General features: G+C 40.8%; 1 protein-coding gene across 2 annotated transcripts in view; it reads right to left on the bottom strand.

Annotated features, from left to right (window-relative positions):
* arhgef25a (Rho guanine nucleotide exchange factor (GEF) 25a) overlaps nt 1–20,082 on the bottom strand; it is a 155,719-nt gene that overhangs the window by 112,704 nt on the left and 22,933 nt on the right. Inside the window, exon 1 of one of the 2 annotated variants that reach the window (XM_061986176.2) lies at nt 13,910–14,368. The exons of the other annotated variant lie outside the window; for it this stretch is intronic. Coding sequence (XP_061842160.1) covers nt 13,910–14,018 — 109 coding nt within the window. The 5' untranslated portion in view covers nt 14,019–14,368. Of the gene's footprint in view, nt 1–13,909; nt 14,369–20,082 lie in introns of those variants that run through there. 2 annotated transcript variants of the gene reach the window in all.

Raw genomic sequence — 20,082 nt, 5'->3', positions numbered from 1 at the left:
AGTGGAGTGTGTTCAAGTGTGGTCTTCTAAAGATCCCGAAAACTCGTTTTAAAACCCGTGGAGACCTGGCATTCCAGGCTATAGCTCCCAGACTTTGGAACAATTTGCACCAGTCCCTTCGTGATCTTGACTGTGTTGAAACTTTTAAGAAACATTTGAAAACTTCTCTTTTTAGTAAAGCTTTTAGTTAATGCACCTTTTAACTACAAACCCCGCTTCCATATGACTTGGGAAATTGTGTTAGATGTAAATATAAACAGAATGCAATGATTTGCAAAGCATTTTCAACCCATATTCAGTTGAATATGCTACAAAGACAACATATTTGATGTTCAAACTGATAAACCTTTTTTTTTTTGCAAATAATCATTAACTTAAGAATTTGATGCCAGCAACACATGACAAAGAAGTTGGGAAAGGTGGCAATAAATACTGATAAAGTTGAGGAATGCTCATCAAACACTTATTTGGAATATCCCACAGGTGAACAGGCAAATTGGGAACAGGTGGGTGCCATGATTGGGTATAAAAGTAGATTCCATGAAATGCTCAGTCATTCACAAACAAGAATGGGGCGAGGGTCACCACTTTGTCAACAAATGCGTGAGCAAATTGTTGAACAGTTTAAGAAAAACCTTTCTCAACCAGCTATTGCAAGGAATTTAGGGATTTCACCATCTACTGTCCGTAATATCATCAAAGGGTTCAGAGAATCTGGAGAAATCACTGCACGTAAGCAGCTAAGCCCGTGACCTTCGATCCCTCAGGCTGTACTGCATCAACAAGCGACATCAGTGTGTAAAGATATCACCACATGGGCTCAGAAACACTTCAGAAACCCACTGTCAGTAACTACATTTGGTCGCTACATCTGTAAGTGCAAGTTAAAACTCTCTTATGCAAGGCGAAAACCATTTATCAACAACATCCAGAAACGCCGTCGGCTTCGCTGGGCCTGAGCTCATCTAAGATGGACTGATACAAAGTGGAAAAGTGTTCTGTGGTCTGACGAGTCCACATTTCAAATTGTTTTTGGAAACTGTGGACGTCGTGTCCTCCGGACCAAAGAGGAAAAGAACCATCCGGATTGTTATAGGCGCAAAGTTGAAAAGCCAGCATCTGTGATGGTATGGGGGTGTATTAGTGCCCAAGACATGGGTAACTTACACATCTCTGAAGGCGCCATTAATGCTGAAAGGTACATACAGGTTTTGGAGCAACATATGTTGCCATCCAAGCAACGTTACCATGGACGCCCCTGCTTATTTCAGCAAGACAATGCCAAGCCACGTGTTACATCAACGTGGCTTCATAGTAAAAGAGTGCGGGTACTAGACTGGCCTGCCTGTAGTCCAGACCTGTCTCCCATTGAAAATGTGTGGCGCATTATGAAGCCTAAAATACCACAACGGAGACCCCGGACTGTTGAACAACTTAAGCTGTACATCAGGCAAAAATGGGAAAGAATTTCACCTGAGAAGCTTAAAAAATGTGTCTCCTCAGTTCACAAATGTTTACTGAGTGTTGTTAAAAGGAAAGGCTATGTAACACAGTGGTGAACATGCCATTTCCTAACTACTTTGACACGTGTTGCAGCCATGAAATTCTAAGTTAATTATTATTTGCAAACAAAAAATAAAGTTTATGAGTTTGAACATCAAATATCTTGTCTTTGTAGTGCATTCAATTGAATATGGGTTGAAAAGGATTTGCAAATCATTGTATTCCGTTTATATTTATATCTAACACAATTTCCCAACTCATATGGAAACGGGGTTTGTATATCATTTTTAATCTACTTTGTATCATTTTTATGATGTTGCCCCTGTTGTTTTAAATGGAATTGTTGTTTTACTTTACTTATGTTTTGTACAGCGCTTTGTGATTTTATCTGTGAAAAGCACTTTATGAATAAAATTTACTTACTTACTTAATTACTTACTTCATAGTAGATGAGAAAAATTGTTGCTCTCGGACATTTCATCAAAAACAAATGTTTGCGTTGTGTTGCTAACAAACACACAAACAAACCCTGGCGAAAACATAACCTGTTTGGCGAAGGTGAGAAAGTTTACGTTCTGCAAAGCAAAGTGCACCACTTTCATATCGAGAGCGTTCCCAAAGTGACACAGCTAGTCGGTCCCGTCGCAGCGCACGGACGATAAATCACCAAAAAACTGTACATCGCAGGAAATACGAGTAAACTGAACATTTTTTTGATGAATCCTCAATCAATCCATCCATTTTCCAAGGCTTGTCTCTGTCGATTTTCGGGCTGCCAGTATGCTGTCAGTCTCCTCTGTTTTTGTCTATCTCTAGCATACACAATCAGAAGTGTAGGTAATGTAGTAGAAATTATCCGGATCACCCACCAAATCGAATCAGTTGTCCCTTATCCCATTTTAAACATTTCCTAAAAGGATCATGAAAATCCACTCATACCTTTTTGTGTTATTTTGTTAACCAACTAGACCAGGGGTCGGCAACCCAAAATGTTGAAAGAGTCATATTGAACCAAATATACAAAAACAAATCTGTCTGGAGCCGCAAAAAAATAAAAGCCATATTACATACAGATAGTGTGTCATGAGATATAAATTGAATTAAGAGGACTTAAAGTAAACTAAATGAGCTCAAATATAGCTACAAATGAGGCATAATGATGCAAAATGTACATATAGCTAGCCTAAATAGCATGTTAGCATAGATTAGCTTGCAGTCATGCAGTGACCAAATATGTCTGATTAGCACTCCACACAAGTCAATAACATCAACAAAACTCACCTTTGTGGATTCATCCACAGCGTTAATAGTTTGGTGGACAAAATGAGACAGAAAAAGAAGTGGCATAAAACACGTCCTAGAAAGTCGGAGAAAGTTGTATATGTAAACAAACTACGGTGAGTTCAAGGACCGCCAAAATTAGTAGGACAAAACGGCGCTCGCCAAATACTGGAATCAGTGAAGCATGTTTAATATAAACAGTGTGCTTTATAACAATTAGGGAGGTTTGTGTCATGTTTGTCCTCCTACAGAAACCATATTAAAAAAAAAAAAAAAAAATTCCCCTCAACTTTTCATACATTTTTGAAAAAGCTCCAGAGAGCCACAAGGGCGGCGCTAAAGAGCCGCATATGGCTCTAGAGCCGCGGGTTGCTGACCCCTGAACTAGACGGACAGACAAACAGCAACGATTACATAACCCCCTGACGGGGTTATTAACATCAATTAGTTTTGGCTTGCAACTGTAAAATATAAACAGTCTAATCTCATCCCGCACCCACTTATTGTGTGTTTATTGTAAATTCTTTTAACAGCATGACATCTTTCGTTGTGTTCAATCCTCCGCCTGCTTCCATATCATGATCTAAGTGGCAGCATATTTGCTTTGAAAACATGCAAAGGGGTCCAGTGTGGAGCTGCAGGCTATAGAAAATGAGAACATACATTACATAAGAGATTCAACTCATAGAATCCAAGGTATTTATCCAAGAACGGCAGCCAATAACATTAAAGCCTCCTTTATGAGCACACATCCCCCATATGAGTAGGGCCTCAGTGGGTCGGTCGGTCATTTATCCCGTTCATGTAAGCTTGTAAAAGAAGGCAAAGTAACACACAGCCAAGCACGGCGGCATATGTCCCCGCTACACACTGATGTTCTTAAACTTTGCTTTGCCGTGATATGATTTCTTACGACAGTGACAAGAGGGATGAAACATACATACATGTACGTGTGGCAAAACGCAGATGATTTTTGTGTCAACTGCACACCACCCGCTGCTCTTACTCAAACCACACTATAGTCTAATGGACTGCTGCAATTCCTGCTGAGCTTCATTATAACTTACAGCACAGTTGGGGGGAGGCAGCATGGCTTTGGGTCCAGAGGAATGTTTCGAAGTGGACCCAGCCAGCCCCCCCTTTTTTTGTGTTTCATCCAGCCACGTGCCGCACATTCCCAACTGACGTACTCATCACCGTGAAGACACTTTCCAACTCTGCCTCACATAAACACACTTACCCTGCCTCATTTTTAATGGAAGAATGCATGATCCGGCCCTAAACAAAATTTTGTTTGTGGCTCCCTTTTTGGTCTTTAATATTACTAGTGTGCCACACGAGGGGTTATATATAGCAGTGTTTTTCAACCACTGTGCCGGGAGATACAGTCTGGTGTGCCGTGGAAGATTATGTAATTTCACCTAATTGGGTTAAAAATATATTTTGCAAACCAGTAACTATAATCCGCAAATGTGCCGTTGTTGAGTGTCTGTGCTGTCTAGAGCGCGGCAGAGTAACCGTGTAATACTCTTCCACATCAGTAGGTGGCAGCAGGTAGCTAATTGCTTTGTAGATGTCGGGAACATGGTTTGTCGTGATCACAATATGCAGGAGGCAGCGTGTAGGTAAAAAAATATCTAACACTTAAACCAAAAATAAACAAAAGGCAAGTGCCGCTAAGTGCCGCTAAGAAAAGGCATTGAAGCTTAGGGATGGCTTTGCAAAACGAAACTAAAACTGAACTGGCTGCAAAGTAAACAAAAACAGAATGCTGGATGACAGCAAAGACTTAAAGAGGAACATTATCACAATTTCAGAAGGGTAAAACCATTAAAAATCAGTTCCCAGTGGCTTATTTTATTTTTTGAATTTTTTTTCAAAATTTTACCCATCACGCAATATCCCTAAAAAAAAGCTTCAAAGTGCCTGATTTTAACCATCGTTATATACACCCGTCCATTTTCCTGTGACGTCACACAGTGATGCCAATACAAACAAACATGGCGGATAGAACAGCAAGGTATAGCGACATTAGCTCGGATTCAGACTCGGATTTCCGCGGCTTAAGCGATTCAACAGATTACGCATGTATTGAAACGGATGGTTGTAGTGTGGAGGCAGGTAGCGAAAACAAAATTGAAGAAGAAACTGAAGTTATTGAGCCATATCGGTTTGAACCGTATGCAAGCGAAACCGACGAAAACGACATGACAGCCAGCGACACGGAAGAAAGCGAGGACGAATTCGGCGATCGCCTTCTAACCAACGATTGGTATGTGTTTGTTTGGCATTAAAGGAAACTAACAACTATGAACTAGGTTTACAGCATATGAAATACATTTGGCAACAACATGCACTTTGAGAGTGCAGACAGCCCAGTTTTCATCAATTAATATATTCTGTAGACATACCCTCATCCGCTCTCTTTTCCTGAAAGCTGATCTGTCCAGTCCAGTTGGAAATGCATCTGCTTTGAGTGTCGCAGGATATCCACACATTCTTGCCATCTCTGTCGTAGCATAGCTTTCGTCGGTAAAGTGTGCGGAACAAACGTCCAATTTCTTGCCACTTTCGCATCTTTGGGCCACTGGTGCAACTTGAATCCGTCCCTGTTCGGGTTGTTACACCCTCCGACAACACACCGACGAGGCATGATGTCTCCAAGGTACGGAAAACAGTCGAAAAAACGGAAAATAACAGAGCTGATTTGACTCTGTGTTTGTAATGTGTTTGAGAAAATGGCGGATTGCTTCCCGATGTGACGTCACGTTGTGACGTCATCGCTCCGAGAGCGAATAATAGAAAGGCGTTTAATTCGCCAAAATTCATCCATTTAGAGTTCGGAAATCGGTTAAAAAAATATATGGTCTTTTTTCTGCAACATCAAGGTATATATTGACGCTTACATAGGTCTGGTGATAATGTTCCCCTTTAACAGCGTTTGGAGCAGACGGCGTCCACAAAGTACATCCGTACATGACATGACAATCAATAACGTCCCCACAAAGAAGGATAGCGTCCGCACAACTTAAATAGTCTTGATTGCTAAAACAAAGCAGGTGCGGGGAATAGCGTTCAAGGAAGACATGAAACTGCTACAGGAAAATACCAACAAAAGAGGAAAAGCCACCAAAATAGGAGACAAGAACTAAAACACCACACACAGGAAAACACCAAAAAACTCAAAATAAGTCACGGCGTGATGTGAAAGGTCGTGACATTACACCTACTTTGAGACAAGAGCTATAGTGATGCATGGTTGGTTATGGTTTGAATTCATATCCAACAATTGCGAGAAAGACTTTTTATTGTTAATATCGACTACTGAGCTTCATTTTTTTATATTTTCTGCTGGTGGTGTGCCTCAGAATTTTTATAGGTTATAGAGCTGACTGCAGCCCAGAGAGTATTGTATCACAGTCTTTCCACCACATCGCTCTTCAGGTTAGTGGCTTGTAAAGATGAATATGTGGGTGTTATTTCATGTCTAGATGGCTTTCTTATTGTTAAAAAATGTATTTACAAAGTCATAAACCGTCTTTTGTGCTCCATCTATGAAAATATTGAATTTAGAATTAGTAATTACTACTTTTGGTGACCAGAAGTAGATGTGGGTTTGGGAGAGTGTGCATAAGAGACATAACCAAGACAAATGCAGTTCAAGTATGTTTATAATTAGATATCGAGAAATTTTGTATTATTACTTTACAAGTTTCGTAAAGATTTGTATTTACTATAAATAATCATGTATATGTATGTATGTAATATGTAATAAACAAAAAGACTGCATTGATAACTATAATTCAGTTCAATCAAATGTGTCCAATAGTCATGTGTTTATATTCCAGATAATGTCCAAAGTTCATTTGAAAAGGTAAGAAAATAGGTTGATATGTCTGAGGGGAAAAGAAAAGTCTTTGATATCTCTTACCAGAGTGAAGCCAAACTGCTATGACACTTTAGAATCAATTGAAAAAGTAAACAAAACACAATAAATTGGGCAAAAACTATGAAAAAAAATAGACAATAAATGTTTAGGGAAAAAGTTTGTATAAACTTAAATAATATGGTTGGTTGTACGGTAAATCTGCCACGATAACAATGTTCAAAGCAATGCGAAATTAGTAGGGGTGTAGCGGTATTGTAGATGCCGCGGTATTGCAGTTTCAAAGTCTCCACAATAATGCCGTGATGCGTGACAGTATCAAACAAAAACTTAGTGTGTATTTTTTTTCTGGCCCTTTAGCGTTGGCCGGGTCTGAAAAGAAACTACATCTGCCAGAATCCTCTGTGCAGCGCGGGGTGGGGGCGTGGACCGCCGTAAAAAAAAAACTATACTGTACTGCTACACCTTTAAATCAATACCCAAAAAGATATTTGAAGCCAGCAAAGCTAAATATCAGTTTGTGAGGTATTTACATTATTAAAAGTTATATTGTTCGATAACATTTCCGAGAAACACAATGAACTTAGACTTTGTCTCAGTGTTTTTACAAACCCATTAAACTTTAAGCACTTCCTGTTTAGGCTTAGACTTAGACAAACTTTAATGATCCACAAGGGAAATTTGGCATTCTCAAGTTGGCAGTTCATCAAAGACGTGTTTGGAAAAGCAACCGAGTGTTTCCTCAAACCGCCGCATTGGTGAAATCAGCAACTGCCACAGCACATTATTATAATATTACACTTATGATATAAACATAACAATTATCAAAATGACACGAGAGCCGAAATCAAGGTAACATAATTACAAAAATAACCAACGTGAACATGGTAGATTTAAGCATAAAATAAAATAGAACAAACAACAAATGTAGCAACACATATTTTTACAATGGAGTTTAGGGTGCGCATCGTGCCATCAACCAATTGCGAGCGCCGCACGGAACTCTATCTACTACAAAGATGATGGTCATGTTGACTTAACTCTTTGCATTTCACTGTTTCATTATTTTATCCGTTGAGTGGATAATTTACAATGAAAGAAGGTATTGTGCGTCGCTTCAGCATCAGTCTGCCGTCATCTGCTGCCAACCAGCTAATTGCATGCAACTGCGCTGATTGCAGTAGCGGCAGCCAATCCAGAGGACGCTTAAAGTCAGCTGACACATCATTTTTAAACATTGTCATGGGTGACGTGGGTTACACTTGAATTGCTATTGCGGCATCCAGTGGACACATTTATAATAGCAGTTTCTTTCATTAAAAAATTGCAGCTCATCTTGCGGGCCGTAGTGTAGCACAATAATATCATACTTTGGCCTTAATACCGTGACAATATCGTACCGAGAGATTTTGATACAGTTACATCCCTAAAAATTAGGGATGTTTTATCTCCATGAGCTTTTAAATAGATGCGGTCGTGATGCTGCTAAACTATACTGAAACTAACTAACTAACTAAGGACATGTTAACTCACTGCTAGGGATGTTACGATTATATAAATACAACGGTGTTCCTGTTTCAAAGTATTTTCAATAATTCCGTCACACGTGCGGGCATCAAACAAAAACTTAGTGATCGTAGTTTTTTTCTGGCGTTTAAGCATCGGTCAGGTCTAAAAAAAACTACATCTCCCAGAATCCTCTGCGCAGCGAGGGAACGGCAAGGCGGGGTCGTTGAACGCCGTAAGCAGGAAGTGAAGTGTGTTCGTACTTGTCGTGGGTAAAAGGAATTGTTTTTTTGGACATTAAATATGTCCATAACTGGTTGAGTTATGTTGCTAACAAACAAACCCAAGCCAAAACGTAACCTCTTTGGCGGAGGTAAGAAAATCTGCGTTCTGCAAAGCGAAGCACGCCATTTTTGTTTCGAGCGTTTCCAAGGCGACACAGAGCCAGCTGGTCTCGTCTCACTGCACGGCGGGAAATCAACAAAAATATGCTTAACGCAGGGAAATGCGAGTAAACTAAAAAGCTACTAGATACATCCTACAATCCATCCATCCATCCATTTTCTACCGCTTGTCCCTTACAGGGTCGCGGGGGGTGCTGGAGCCTATCTCAGCTGCATTCGGGCGGAAGGCGGGGTACACCCTGGACAAGTCACCACCTCATCGCAAAGCCAACACAGATAGACAGACAACATTCACACTCACATTCACACACTTGGGCCAATTTAGTGTTGCCAATCAACCTATCCCTCAAACTGTCACACAGAAAAGATATTTGAAGCCAGCGAAGTCAAGCATCAGTTTGTGAGGTAATCATATTGTTAGTTTACCTTTCTGAGAAACAACTGTTTCCAGACTGACATAAAAAAATGACCACTGTAGAGGACAATGCTTCTCATAATGTAAAAATGTAAATAAACTAAGCTGTACATTATTGTTGTACACTTGTTGCACTGGATGTTTACATACCATACCAACTTTATTTATAAAGCCCTTTAAAAACAACCACAGTTGAAGAACAAAGGGCTGTACACCACAAAGAAATAGAGATAAAGGACAGACTAAAAAATAACATGTAAAACAGAGGTAAAATACACGTAGAAAAAGCAAATACAAATTATCTTAAGAGCAATTTGTTAGATAAAAAGCAGTTAAAAGTTAAAAACAGTTTAAACAGTTAAAAGTCTCATGCTGGGTTAAAAGCCAGTGAGCAAAAATTAGTTTTAAGAAGGGTCTTAAAAGTACACTGTAAAAACAAATCCTATTTTTATGGTTAATTTACTATTTCTACTGTAATTTTTCTTTTTTTTTTAAATAGTTTATAAAACTGTAGAATTGAAGACATTATCTGTAAATAATCAATCCGCCTGTTATTTTAAGTAATATGCCAGTAATGACAAACTATGTATATTTCTATTTTTTTTACAGAAAAATACCAAATTAATTATACGTAGCATTTTCTGTTTTCTTAAATTACTTTCAAATTCATGTACAATTACAGTAATTATCTTTCATTAAATATGTAGCTTGTTATATAAAAGTCTATGTCCATACTAACAATCTAACACAGGGGTGTCAAACTCAAATACAGAGTGGGCCAAAATTTAAAACTGAACAAAGCCGCGGACCAAGGTTGAACAAATTAACCTTTAACGTACTCTACGAGCTGTCGTCACGTCCGCTTTTCATCCATTCTAATATCGTTCAGACTCAGTCACAAGCTATGTGCGGCTTCTGTACGTACACACGAGCGAATGCAACGCGTACTTCATCAACAGCGATACAGGTTACACTGAGGGTCCCAGTATAAAAAACTTTAACACTGTTAGAAATATACGCCACACTGTGAATCCACACCAAACAAGAATGACAAACACATTTCGGGAGAACATCCGCACCGTAACACAACATAAACACAACAGAACAAATACCCAGAATCCTTTGCAACACTAACTCTTCCGGGACGCTACAAAATACACCCCCGCTACCACCAAATCTCCCCCCCCAAACACACACCTCAGTGTCCCGGAAGAGTTAGTGCTGCAAAGTGTTCTGGTTTGGTGTGGATTCACAGTGTGGCGTATATTTCTAACAGTGTTAAAGTTTTTTATTCGGCTACCCTCAGTGTAACCTGTATCGCTGTTGATGAAGTATACATTGCATTCTAATGTGTGTGCGTGCAGAAGCCGCTCATATTATGTGACTGGGCCAGCATTCGTTTGGCTGGCTGGCTGGCGTTTGGAAGACTCCCAGGAGGATCGGAGGGCCAGCTTTAGTGTTAATTTGATATCGCCTCAAGGGCCAAGTGAAATTACACGGCGGGCCAAATTTGTCCCGCGGGCCAGAGTTTGACACCCATGCTGTAGATTAAAGGTATTTTTCTGCAGAACTGTTTGCATCGTCACTTTATTAAAGGTGGTTGATCTTAACAATTCAGAAAAAATCTGTAAAATAATGGTATTTTTCTGTGGAACTGCCAGCATTGTCACTTCATTAAAGGTGTTTGATCGTAATAATTTGGAAAAACTCTGTAAAATAAAGGTATTTTTCTGCAGAACTGTTTGCATCGTCACTTTATTAAAGGTGGTTGATCTTAATAATTTAGTAAAAATCTGTAAAATTACGATATTTTTCCGCAAAACGTTTCATGAAAATTTCTGTAAATATAATGTTTTTGATCATTATTTGGTTTACAATGTTTTAATTACATTTTATGGTTTTCATTTGGCAGCCAGTAGATGACCGTTTTTTTACAGAAGTTTTTTTTACAGTGTAGCCAAAGAAGGGGTCCGTCTCACATGGAGAAGGAGATCGTTCCAGAGTTTGGGACCCGCAACAGAGAAGGCTCTGTCCCCTCTAAGCTTGCGCTTTGATTTGGGTACCTCTGGGAGCAGCTGATCAGCTGACCTGAGGGACCGGGTGGGGGCATAGAGGTGGAGCAGCTCAGAGAGGTAAGGTGGGGCAAGACCTTGTAAGGATTTAAAAACGAGTACAATTATTTTAAAATGGACTCTAAAAGACACAGGCAGCCAGTGAAGGGAGGCTAAAACAGGAGTAATGTGCTCTTCTTTTCTTGTGCTTGTTAAAAAAGCTGCAGCTGAGAGGGAGGTTTGACTAATTCCAAAATACAAAGAGTTACAGTAAACCAGTCAAGATGTGATAAAGGCATGGATTACTGTCTCAAACTGTTGCCTAGAAAGAAGGTTTTTACCCTTGGCCAGCTGACGTAAATGAAAAAAGCTGGCTTTCACCACTGTGCCAATCTGACGGTCCAATTTAAAATCACTATCAATACGAAAGCCCACGTTGGTGACCATGGGTTTAACGTGCAAAGCCAAGGGGCCAAAGTCAACAGTGGGGAGCTCACAGGTACCACTAGGTCCAAACACTATTACTTCTAATTGAAATTTAAGAAATTTAGGGTCATCCAGGCCTTGATATCATCAAGACAAGCAAGTAGTGGCTGCATTGAAGAGGCATGATTTCTCTTTAACGGAAAATAATGCATTGTCACTTTAAAGACATCAACTCTAAGTTATTCTTTTAAATATTTGCTTGATACAGTAGATGTTCTGAGACTATAATTTGCGTTTAGAAAGACTTGTTTGTAATAAAAAAAAATATGATTAAAGTTAAAGTACCAATGATTGTCACACACACATTAGGTGTGGTGAGATGTGTCCTCTGCATTTGACCCATCCCCTTGTTCACTCCCTGGGAGGTGAGGGGAGCAGTGAGCAGCAGCGGTGGCCACGCCCGGGAATCATTTTGGTGATTTAACCCCCAATTCCAACCCTTGATGCTGAGTGCCAAGCAGGGAGGCAATGGGTCCCATTTTTTATAGTCCCTGGTATGACTCGGCCGGGGTTTGAACTCACGACCTACCGATTTCAGCATTAAGTGTGTGATCAATTCAAGTAAGCGTGTTCATCCTAAACTTTCCTGACACTTTCATTTTACACACTATGGCATTTTTACCAAGCTTTTTTGGGGGGGACAAATACCGCTCTTAATACCGTGATACTATGAAATTTTGATACGGTTATATCTCTACTTACCGCTGTATAAAAGTTAAACAGGAACAAAATATAATTGTATAAGTAGAACAAGCCAACACCTGCAGAGCACGACGACCACGTTGATGATCACTGAAGTGACTGGTCAGTAGTTGACCCCCACCCCAACCCCCCATAGGGTGTTTATGCCAAGGCCGACCCAGTACCTCCTATTCAGTTCCTTCTGTTCCTGTGCTCTGGGGGAATACTTCATTTTTCACCCACTCAGACGAGTGTGTGTCTCACTTGTTGCTTTAAAGGCCTACTGAAACCCACTACTACCGACCACGCAGTCTGATAGTTTATATATCAATGATGAAATCTTAACATTGCAACACATGCCAATACGGCCGGGTTAGCTTACTAAAGTGCAATTTTAAATTTTGCGCGAAATATCCTGCTGAAAACGTCTCGGTACAATGATGTCAGCGCGTGACGTCACAGATTATGGAGGACATTTTGGGACAGCATGGTGGCCAGCTATTAAGTCAACTGTTTTCTTCGCAAAATTCCACAGTATTCTGGACATCTGTGTTGGTGAATCTTTTGCAATTTGTTCAATGAACAATGGAGGCAGCAAAGAAGAAAGCTGTAGGTGGGTAGCGGTGTATTGCGGGCGGCTGCAGCAACACAAACACAGCCGGTGTTTCATTGTTTACATTCCCGGAAGGTGACAGTCAAGCTTTACCATTGGCCTGTGGAGAACTGGGACAACAGAGACTCTTACCAGGAGGACTTTGAGTTGGATGCGCAGACGCGGTACCGTGAGTACGCATGCAGCTGCGGCTTCCAAACATTTGATCGCTTGCCCGTACGTGCGTGCCGCTATGTGCATGTCACGTACGTAACTTTGGGGACTTTGGGGAAATATATGTGCTGTATGAAATTTGGGGAGGTGAACGGTACTTTGGGCTGTGGGATTGAGTGTGTTGTGCAGGTGTTTGAGTTGTATTGGTGGGTTATATGGACGGGAGGGGGGAGGTGTTTGTTATGCGGTATTCATTATTTGTGGCATATTAAATATAAGCCTGGTTGTGTTGTGGCTAATAGAGTATATATATGTCTTGTGTTTATTGACTGTTTTAGTCATTCCCAGCTGAATATCAGGTCCCACCCGCCTCTCACAGCATCTTCCCTATCTAAATCGCTCCCACTGCCCTCTAGTCCTTCACTCTCACTTTCCTCATCCACAAATTGTTCATCCTCGCTCAAATTAATGGGGAAATCGTCGCTTTCTCGGTCTGAATCGCTCTCGCTGCTGGTGGCCATGATTGTAAACAATGTGCGGATGTGAGGAGCTCCACAACCTGTGACGTCACGCTACTCGTCTGCTACTTCTGGTACAGGCAAGGCTTTTTTATCAGCAACCAAAAGTTGCGAACTTTATCGTCGATGTTCTATACTAAATCCTTTCAGCAAAAATATGGCAATATCGCGAAATTATCAAGTATGACCCATAGAATGGACCTGCTATCCCCGTTTGAATAAGAAAATCGCATTTCAGTAGGCCTTTAACTGGAGGCGGACAGCACAGGAAGGAGGATTTAAGTCTTCACCTACTAAATCATTGGCATATGCTCAAAGGAGGAATGAATGAAAAATAAAGCAGAGTTGAAGAGAGAGAAGAACTTCAGACTTAGTGTGCGTGTGCGTGTGTGTGTGTGTGCCTGACACTGACCTCTGACTCGAGCATAGCAGCAGCCACACTTAGTCAGGACTTTCCGGAACAAGTGCTGGCAACCACAGCAGCCTCGATGGTGGCGGTGGTGATGGTGGCTCCCTTTCATGATGTTGGACCATTAGATGAGCTGGGCATGGCCCGCTGCTCCCTCTCTCCCGCTCCACTACTCGCTCAAGCACACAAGCGCCCCCACTCCCCCACTCAAAGTTCGTATACCACCAAAAAGATGAATAGAAAAATGGAGGTCAGTCTAGCCTCCCACCCAGGTCAACCGCAGACACTACATCCAGAGGGGTCCACAAAAGAAGCCACAAACAAATCCACAGCTGATAAACAGCTAGGCAAACATCCCACTGAGCATTTTCTTCTGTCCTCTCGCTCTATCTTTTTCGCTCTTTTTGCTGAGCTCTTGCCTCTGTAAGCTGCCTGGTCAAATGATTAACAGCTTCAGCTACAGAGAGATAGAGAGGAGAGTGAGAGAGGAGTGGGGGGGGGGGGGGGGGGGTAAGAGAGACTAAGAGGAGGGAAGGTGGAGTCTGCAAGCTCTCCTCACTATTACAGGATAAGGTTCCCACTCCCCTAATTCTCCCGCTTCCTGAACGCCCCCCAACCAACAGCACTACCTCCTCTTTCCTTTTCAGCTGTTTTCCTTGGCTCGCCTCACTCATCTGCTGCCTCCGTCTGTTTTCATATACCAAATTCTACAAGGCTTACACGGGCGTTCTTAAATTTCCAAATGCAAGAGCAGATGAAAAGCTAGCCTCACCTCTGCATGCTCCAAGTTGACGCTGCAGGAGCGTGTCATGACACAAAAGTGTTCACAAAGGAGAAGCCGTGTTAGGCTAGAGGTGTAATACTTTCTATTTTTCCCAGAGGGTGACATGCAAGAATGATTTTGATGGTTTAAGAATTTGTCTTTGCTGGCAACGTCCGTCTGCGTCCTGCACACGGAACTTTTCTGTTTTTTCTTTGTGTTTCCATGCAGTGAGTGAGGGGGTCTCAAGTTTCACAATGTTGGCATTCTTGAATGTGTGCGTGCGTGCGTGCGCGTGTGCCTGTCATTTGACGTGACAATTCATTTTCAAGTTCAGTAAATCTCTAAGTGTGAGGACAGACAAACCTATATGGTGCGGTTTTAGCTCGGTTTGTAGAGTGGGCGTGCCAGCAACTTGAGGGTTCCAGGTTCGATTCCCGCTTCTGCAATCCGAGTCACTGCCGTTGTGTCCTTGGGCAAGACACTCATACTTGCCAACCTTGAGACCTCCAAATTCGGGAGATTTGGGGGTGGTGGTTTGAGGTGCTCGGGGCCGGGGGGCGGGGTTAAGAAGGGGAGGAGTATTTTATATATATATATATATATATATATATATATATATATATATATATAAATTAAATACATGACTTTCAGTGAATTCTAGCTATATATATATATGTATTTTATTTATATGTATATATATATATATATATATATATATATATATATATATATATACATATATATATATATATATATATATATATATATATACACATATATACATCAACATTCCCTCTAAGGTGCGCGCCTGCGCAATTGCGCACTGCTCACGCGTCCTCTGCGCACAGCAAATTAATGCCGCGCAGAAAATCAAAAATCCCATCTGAACTTTTAACAAAATAAAGACATTACAATTTATTCTGTTTGATTTTGCAATGCAACTCTGTGAGTGACAGGTGACAACAAGAGTGGCCCCAATGAATAAAACAATCTTTGTCAACACAGTTCAATTATCGTCTGTCGAGACACTTTACGGACAGGAATTACATCAATCACTTTATTGAGCAAAACTGTTTGTAACCACACCAAAAACATGAGTAAAAAAAACTTGTATCTATAAAAACTGGTCATTTTTTTGCCATACAAACCAGACTTAAACCAACGTTGTCATCCGTCGTTTCAACAGAAGCCGCTCGCTCTGTCTCACCTGCACCAACACACGCACTCATGGCACTTAGCCAGTGCTGCGTTTATGGCCACACAAAAAGTCGGACAACCCCAACGCCACACAATGTGTAAATGCCAGGTTGTAACACTCTGACTCCTCAATCAGATGTGTGCTTATTTTACTGCCATTTATTAAGAATGTTAATCTAAGGATATTATTTATGAAATATTGTCACTAGATTTCATAAATGTTAATAAAAACCTTTGTATTGTGAGGCACATGCACTAACCTGTTCCACCGTGCTGCCTATTCCCAACCAGCAGATTAGTATTCTATGATGACAGTTGAGTGACGAGAAAAATTAAGGTAATAGCTAGAGTCGGGACAAAATCCAAATCACCAGCACTTAATGTTGAGTTACTCTCTGATTCTAGAAATACCTCTGTAACTTTCTGCAAAATATATTTCCTCGTATTTCAGTTTGCATATAATTGTCATCAAGCTGTATTGAACATTTTAAAAACAAACAAGTGTTTTTTTCAGTAGGCGCGTCTTTGGAGGTGGGAGGAAGCCTGAGTACCCGGAGGGAACCCACGCAGTCACGGGGAGAACTTGCAAACTCCACACAGAAAGATCCCGAGCACAGGATCGAACCCAGGACTAATCAGGACCTTGGTATTGTGAGGCAGACGCACTAACCCCTCCGGTAAAATCACTTATATCAGAAAATTATTTTAATAAAACATTTAAATGGTTATGATGTCAGGTTTGGGACAGGTGTGACGCTGGTGTGGCCACAGTGTGCACGTCTGATGTTGCTCACATGTGCTCCACTGAATGCTCAGGGAGTTTGTGCGTTTGCTCACACACGTGAAAAATTAGAGGGAACATTGATATACATATAAATAAAATAAATACTTGAATTTCAGTGTTCATTTATTTACACATATACACACATAACACTCCTCTCTACTCATTGTTGGGCAGTGTAATATTCTGGGTTGGAGTCAATAACCAGGTGAGGTGACGAAGTTACGTCTCTTTACTTCATACTTCAGAACCGACTCCCATACTTGCCGTCAGGGTGCGCAATACAACGTAAACCGTTGGCCAACCAAAAAGTAACCACAGAACACTACCATATAGTGTTCTGTGGTTACTTTTTGGTTGGCCAACGGTTTACGTTGTATTGCGTAACCACAGAACACTATACCGTATAGTGTTCTGTGGTTACTTTTTGGTTGGCCAACGGTTTACGTTGTATTGCGCACCCTGACGGGCCAAGTGGACGTGACGACAAGCTGTCCTCACTCAGGTCCGCACGGACCTAGAGGGGGTGTGCCTAAAATCCGGCTAGAAATCGGGAGAATGGTTGTCCCGGGAGATTTTCGGGAGAGGCACTGAAATACGGGAGTCTCCCGAAAAATTTATGAGGGTTGGCAAGTATGAAGACACTTTACCCACCTGCTCCCAGTGCCACCCACACTGCTTTGAAAAATGTAACTTAGATATTGGGTTTCTCAATGTAAAGCGCTTTGAGTCACTAGAGAAAAGCGCTATATAAATATAATTCACTTCACTTCACTTATTGTTGATGTACTCTTCGCACAGAGAAGAGTGCAACAGCCACTCTAGATTTGCTATCAAAGATTAGGCAAGGCACGTTTATTTGTATTTCACAATTCATACACAACACAATTCAAAGGGCTTTACAGGTGCATACAATTACAAAAAAGGCCAATAAAATCAAATAAAATATAACCATAATTCAATTAAAAAAATCAAAAGTGTAGATAAAATACTTTCAGTTATTATATGCACAGTTAAATAAAAGTGTTTTCAGCCAACATTGCCACCATTGAGGCCTGTCTCACCACTTCTGAAAGACTATTACAGATTTTAAGAGCTCAAAACAGAAATGCAGCCTCACCATGTTTAGTCCAGACTCTGGGCACCAGCAGGAGACCCGATGTCCTGCATAGTTGTGGTAGGACACATTGTAGCTGCGTATTAGCTAACCTGGTGGCAGCATGTACAAGTTTAACAATATAGTTCCCAGAATTTACCCCCGAGGAACTTCAAAGGTCATAGCCATTTGATCAACAAAGTATGCCCTGTAATCGAAATAGGATTTGAACCAGTTTTAAGAGCAGTACCAGATATTCCCAACCATCCATCCATTTTCTACCGCTTGTCCCTCTCGGGGTTCCAGGGGGTGCTGGAGCCTATCTCAGCTGCATTCGGGCGAAAGGCGGGGTACACCCTGGACAAGTCGCCACCTCATCGCAGGACCAACACAGATATACAGACAACATTCACACTCACATTCACACACTAGGGCCAATTTTGTGTTGCCAATCAACCTATCCCCAGGTGCATGCCTTTGGAGGTGGGAGGAAGCCGGAGTACCCACGCAGTCACGAGAAGAACATGCAAACTCCACACAGAAAGACCGTGGGATCGAACCCCGGACCTTTGTATTGTGAGGCACATGCACTAACCTGTGTCACCGTGCTGCCTATTCCCAACCAGCAGATTAGTATTCTATGATGACAGTTGAGTGACGAGAAAAATGAAGGTAATAGCTATAGTCGGGACAAAATCCAAATCACCAGCACTTAATGTTGAGTTACTCTCTGATTCTAGGAATACCTCTGTAACTTTCTGCAAAATATATTTCCTCGTATTTCAGTTTGCGTATAATTGTCATCAAGCTGTATTGAACATTTTAAAAACAAACAAGTGTTTTTTTCAGTAGGCGCATCCTGATCCAATATTGGTTATGGATATTGGTCAAAAAACAATATCGGATCATATCGGCTGATATAAAATTCAATACAAGCAGTCCTGCAGTGTGTTTACCTGTGCAAAGCTCACATCTAAAAGTCCTACAATAAAAACACGAGGTTGGTCTTTTCTTGTAATTTAGTGAAGTCATTTAAAAAAAGTAAACATGGCAGGCTTTAGGCTAATCGGAGCTAGCAGCTACACAACAGCTAACCACACAAGCTAGACATAATAAGCGACCTATTAATATTGCCGTTTAAAACATATTTGTCAATATAAACAAGTACCGGTATAAAAACTTAATGAATGATTGTGAGCACAAGATTTCACCAAAAACCAATTACCACTCCACTTAAATTTAATTAAAGACAGCATAGGTCCAAACCAGTTTATTATTATGTTATTGTTTTTGCCAATGTTCTCTGAGTAATTGATCTTGATCAAGCCGTGTCTAACATTCCACACTATAAAATTACAAAAGTACGTGCTATGATTTGTGCTGGGATCGTATCGGATTAATATCGGTATGGGCCAATACGCAAGGCTCAATATCGGTATCGAAAGTGGAAAATGTCGGGACAACTCTAGTTTTTAGCATAAAATATATTGCACTTGAACACTATACACATCCACCTAATGGAAGGGTTATGTGTTTATGTAGCCATATGCATACACACACACACACGCACACACACACACACGCACACACAACACTCATCTGGCGGTCTGCCTACAGCTCAAGTCAGCACACCAATAAACAAATTGCCTTTCTTCCCCCATCTTTACTCCTCATGAATCAGCTTAATGAAGCTGAAATGTATACATGATGTCTAATTAACATTGGATTAATGGTTAATTTTAAAGTATCAATCAGGAATAATCAGCTTTCCTTACAGATGTTTTTGAAAACTAATAATACACAAACTGACAGCATAAGAATGAGGTGGGCAATAACGCTTTTTTATAAAACGTGTGTTAGGCGACTTATTTTCTTTCTGCAAAAGGAAAACAAAAAATCAGTGTGATCTCAACTCACTTCAACAACTGCATCACGCAGGAACACGTCAATCTGACAAAGCCGATATGTCCTGTTTATCATCAACCTCATCATCTGCTCTTTGAGGCTGGGTATCAGGTGGCTAAGAAGCTTTTCAACGAGCAGGCACATCCGTGAACCCTTGAGACTCACGGGTCCACACGAGAGCATCCATTGCGAGTGCAATGCTCGTACAAGTGAAGTTCACTCAAAAGTTAAATGGGACTTTTTTCCTATCAGTGTCGTAAGTAAAACACACTCAAAAAACTTATAAAGCCACATTTCTATGGACTATGCCAAGTCATTACCATTACACATCCGTCTAATTGACTCAAATGACACCTTCAAATCACCTTTCCAATAACAACCAAAAATAAATTAGGTACGAATAAACGAGAAGTAAAATGGTAACAATAACATAA

This window comes from Nerophis lumbriciformis, linkage group LG01 (assembly GCF_033978685.3).
Source record: "Nerophis lumbriciformis linkage group LG01, RoL_Nlum_v2.1, whole genome shotgun sequence".
NCBI lineage: Eukaryota > Metazoa > Chordata > Actinopteri > Syngnathiformes > Syngnathidae > Nerophis > Nerophis lumbriciformis.
The sequence above is the reverse complement of the archived record's forward strand: the minus strand, read 5'-3'. Positions and strand labels throughout refer to the sequence as shown.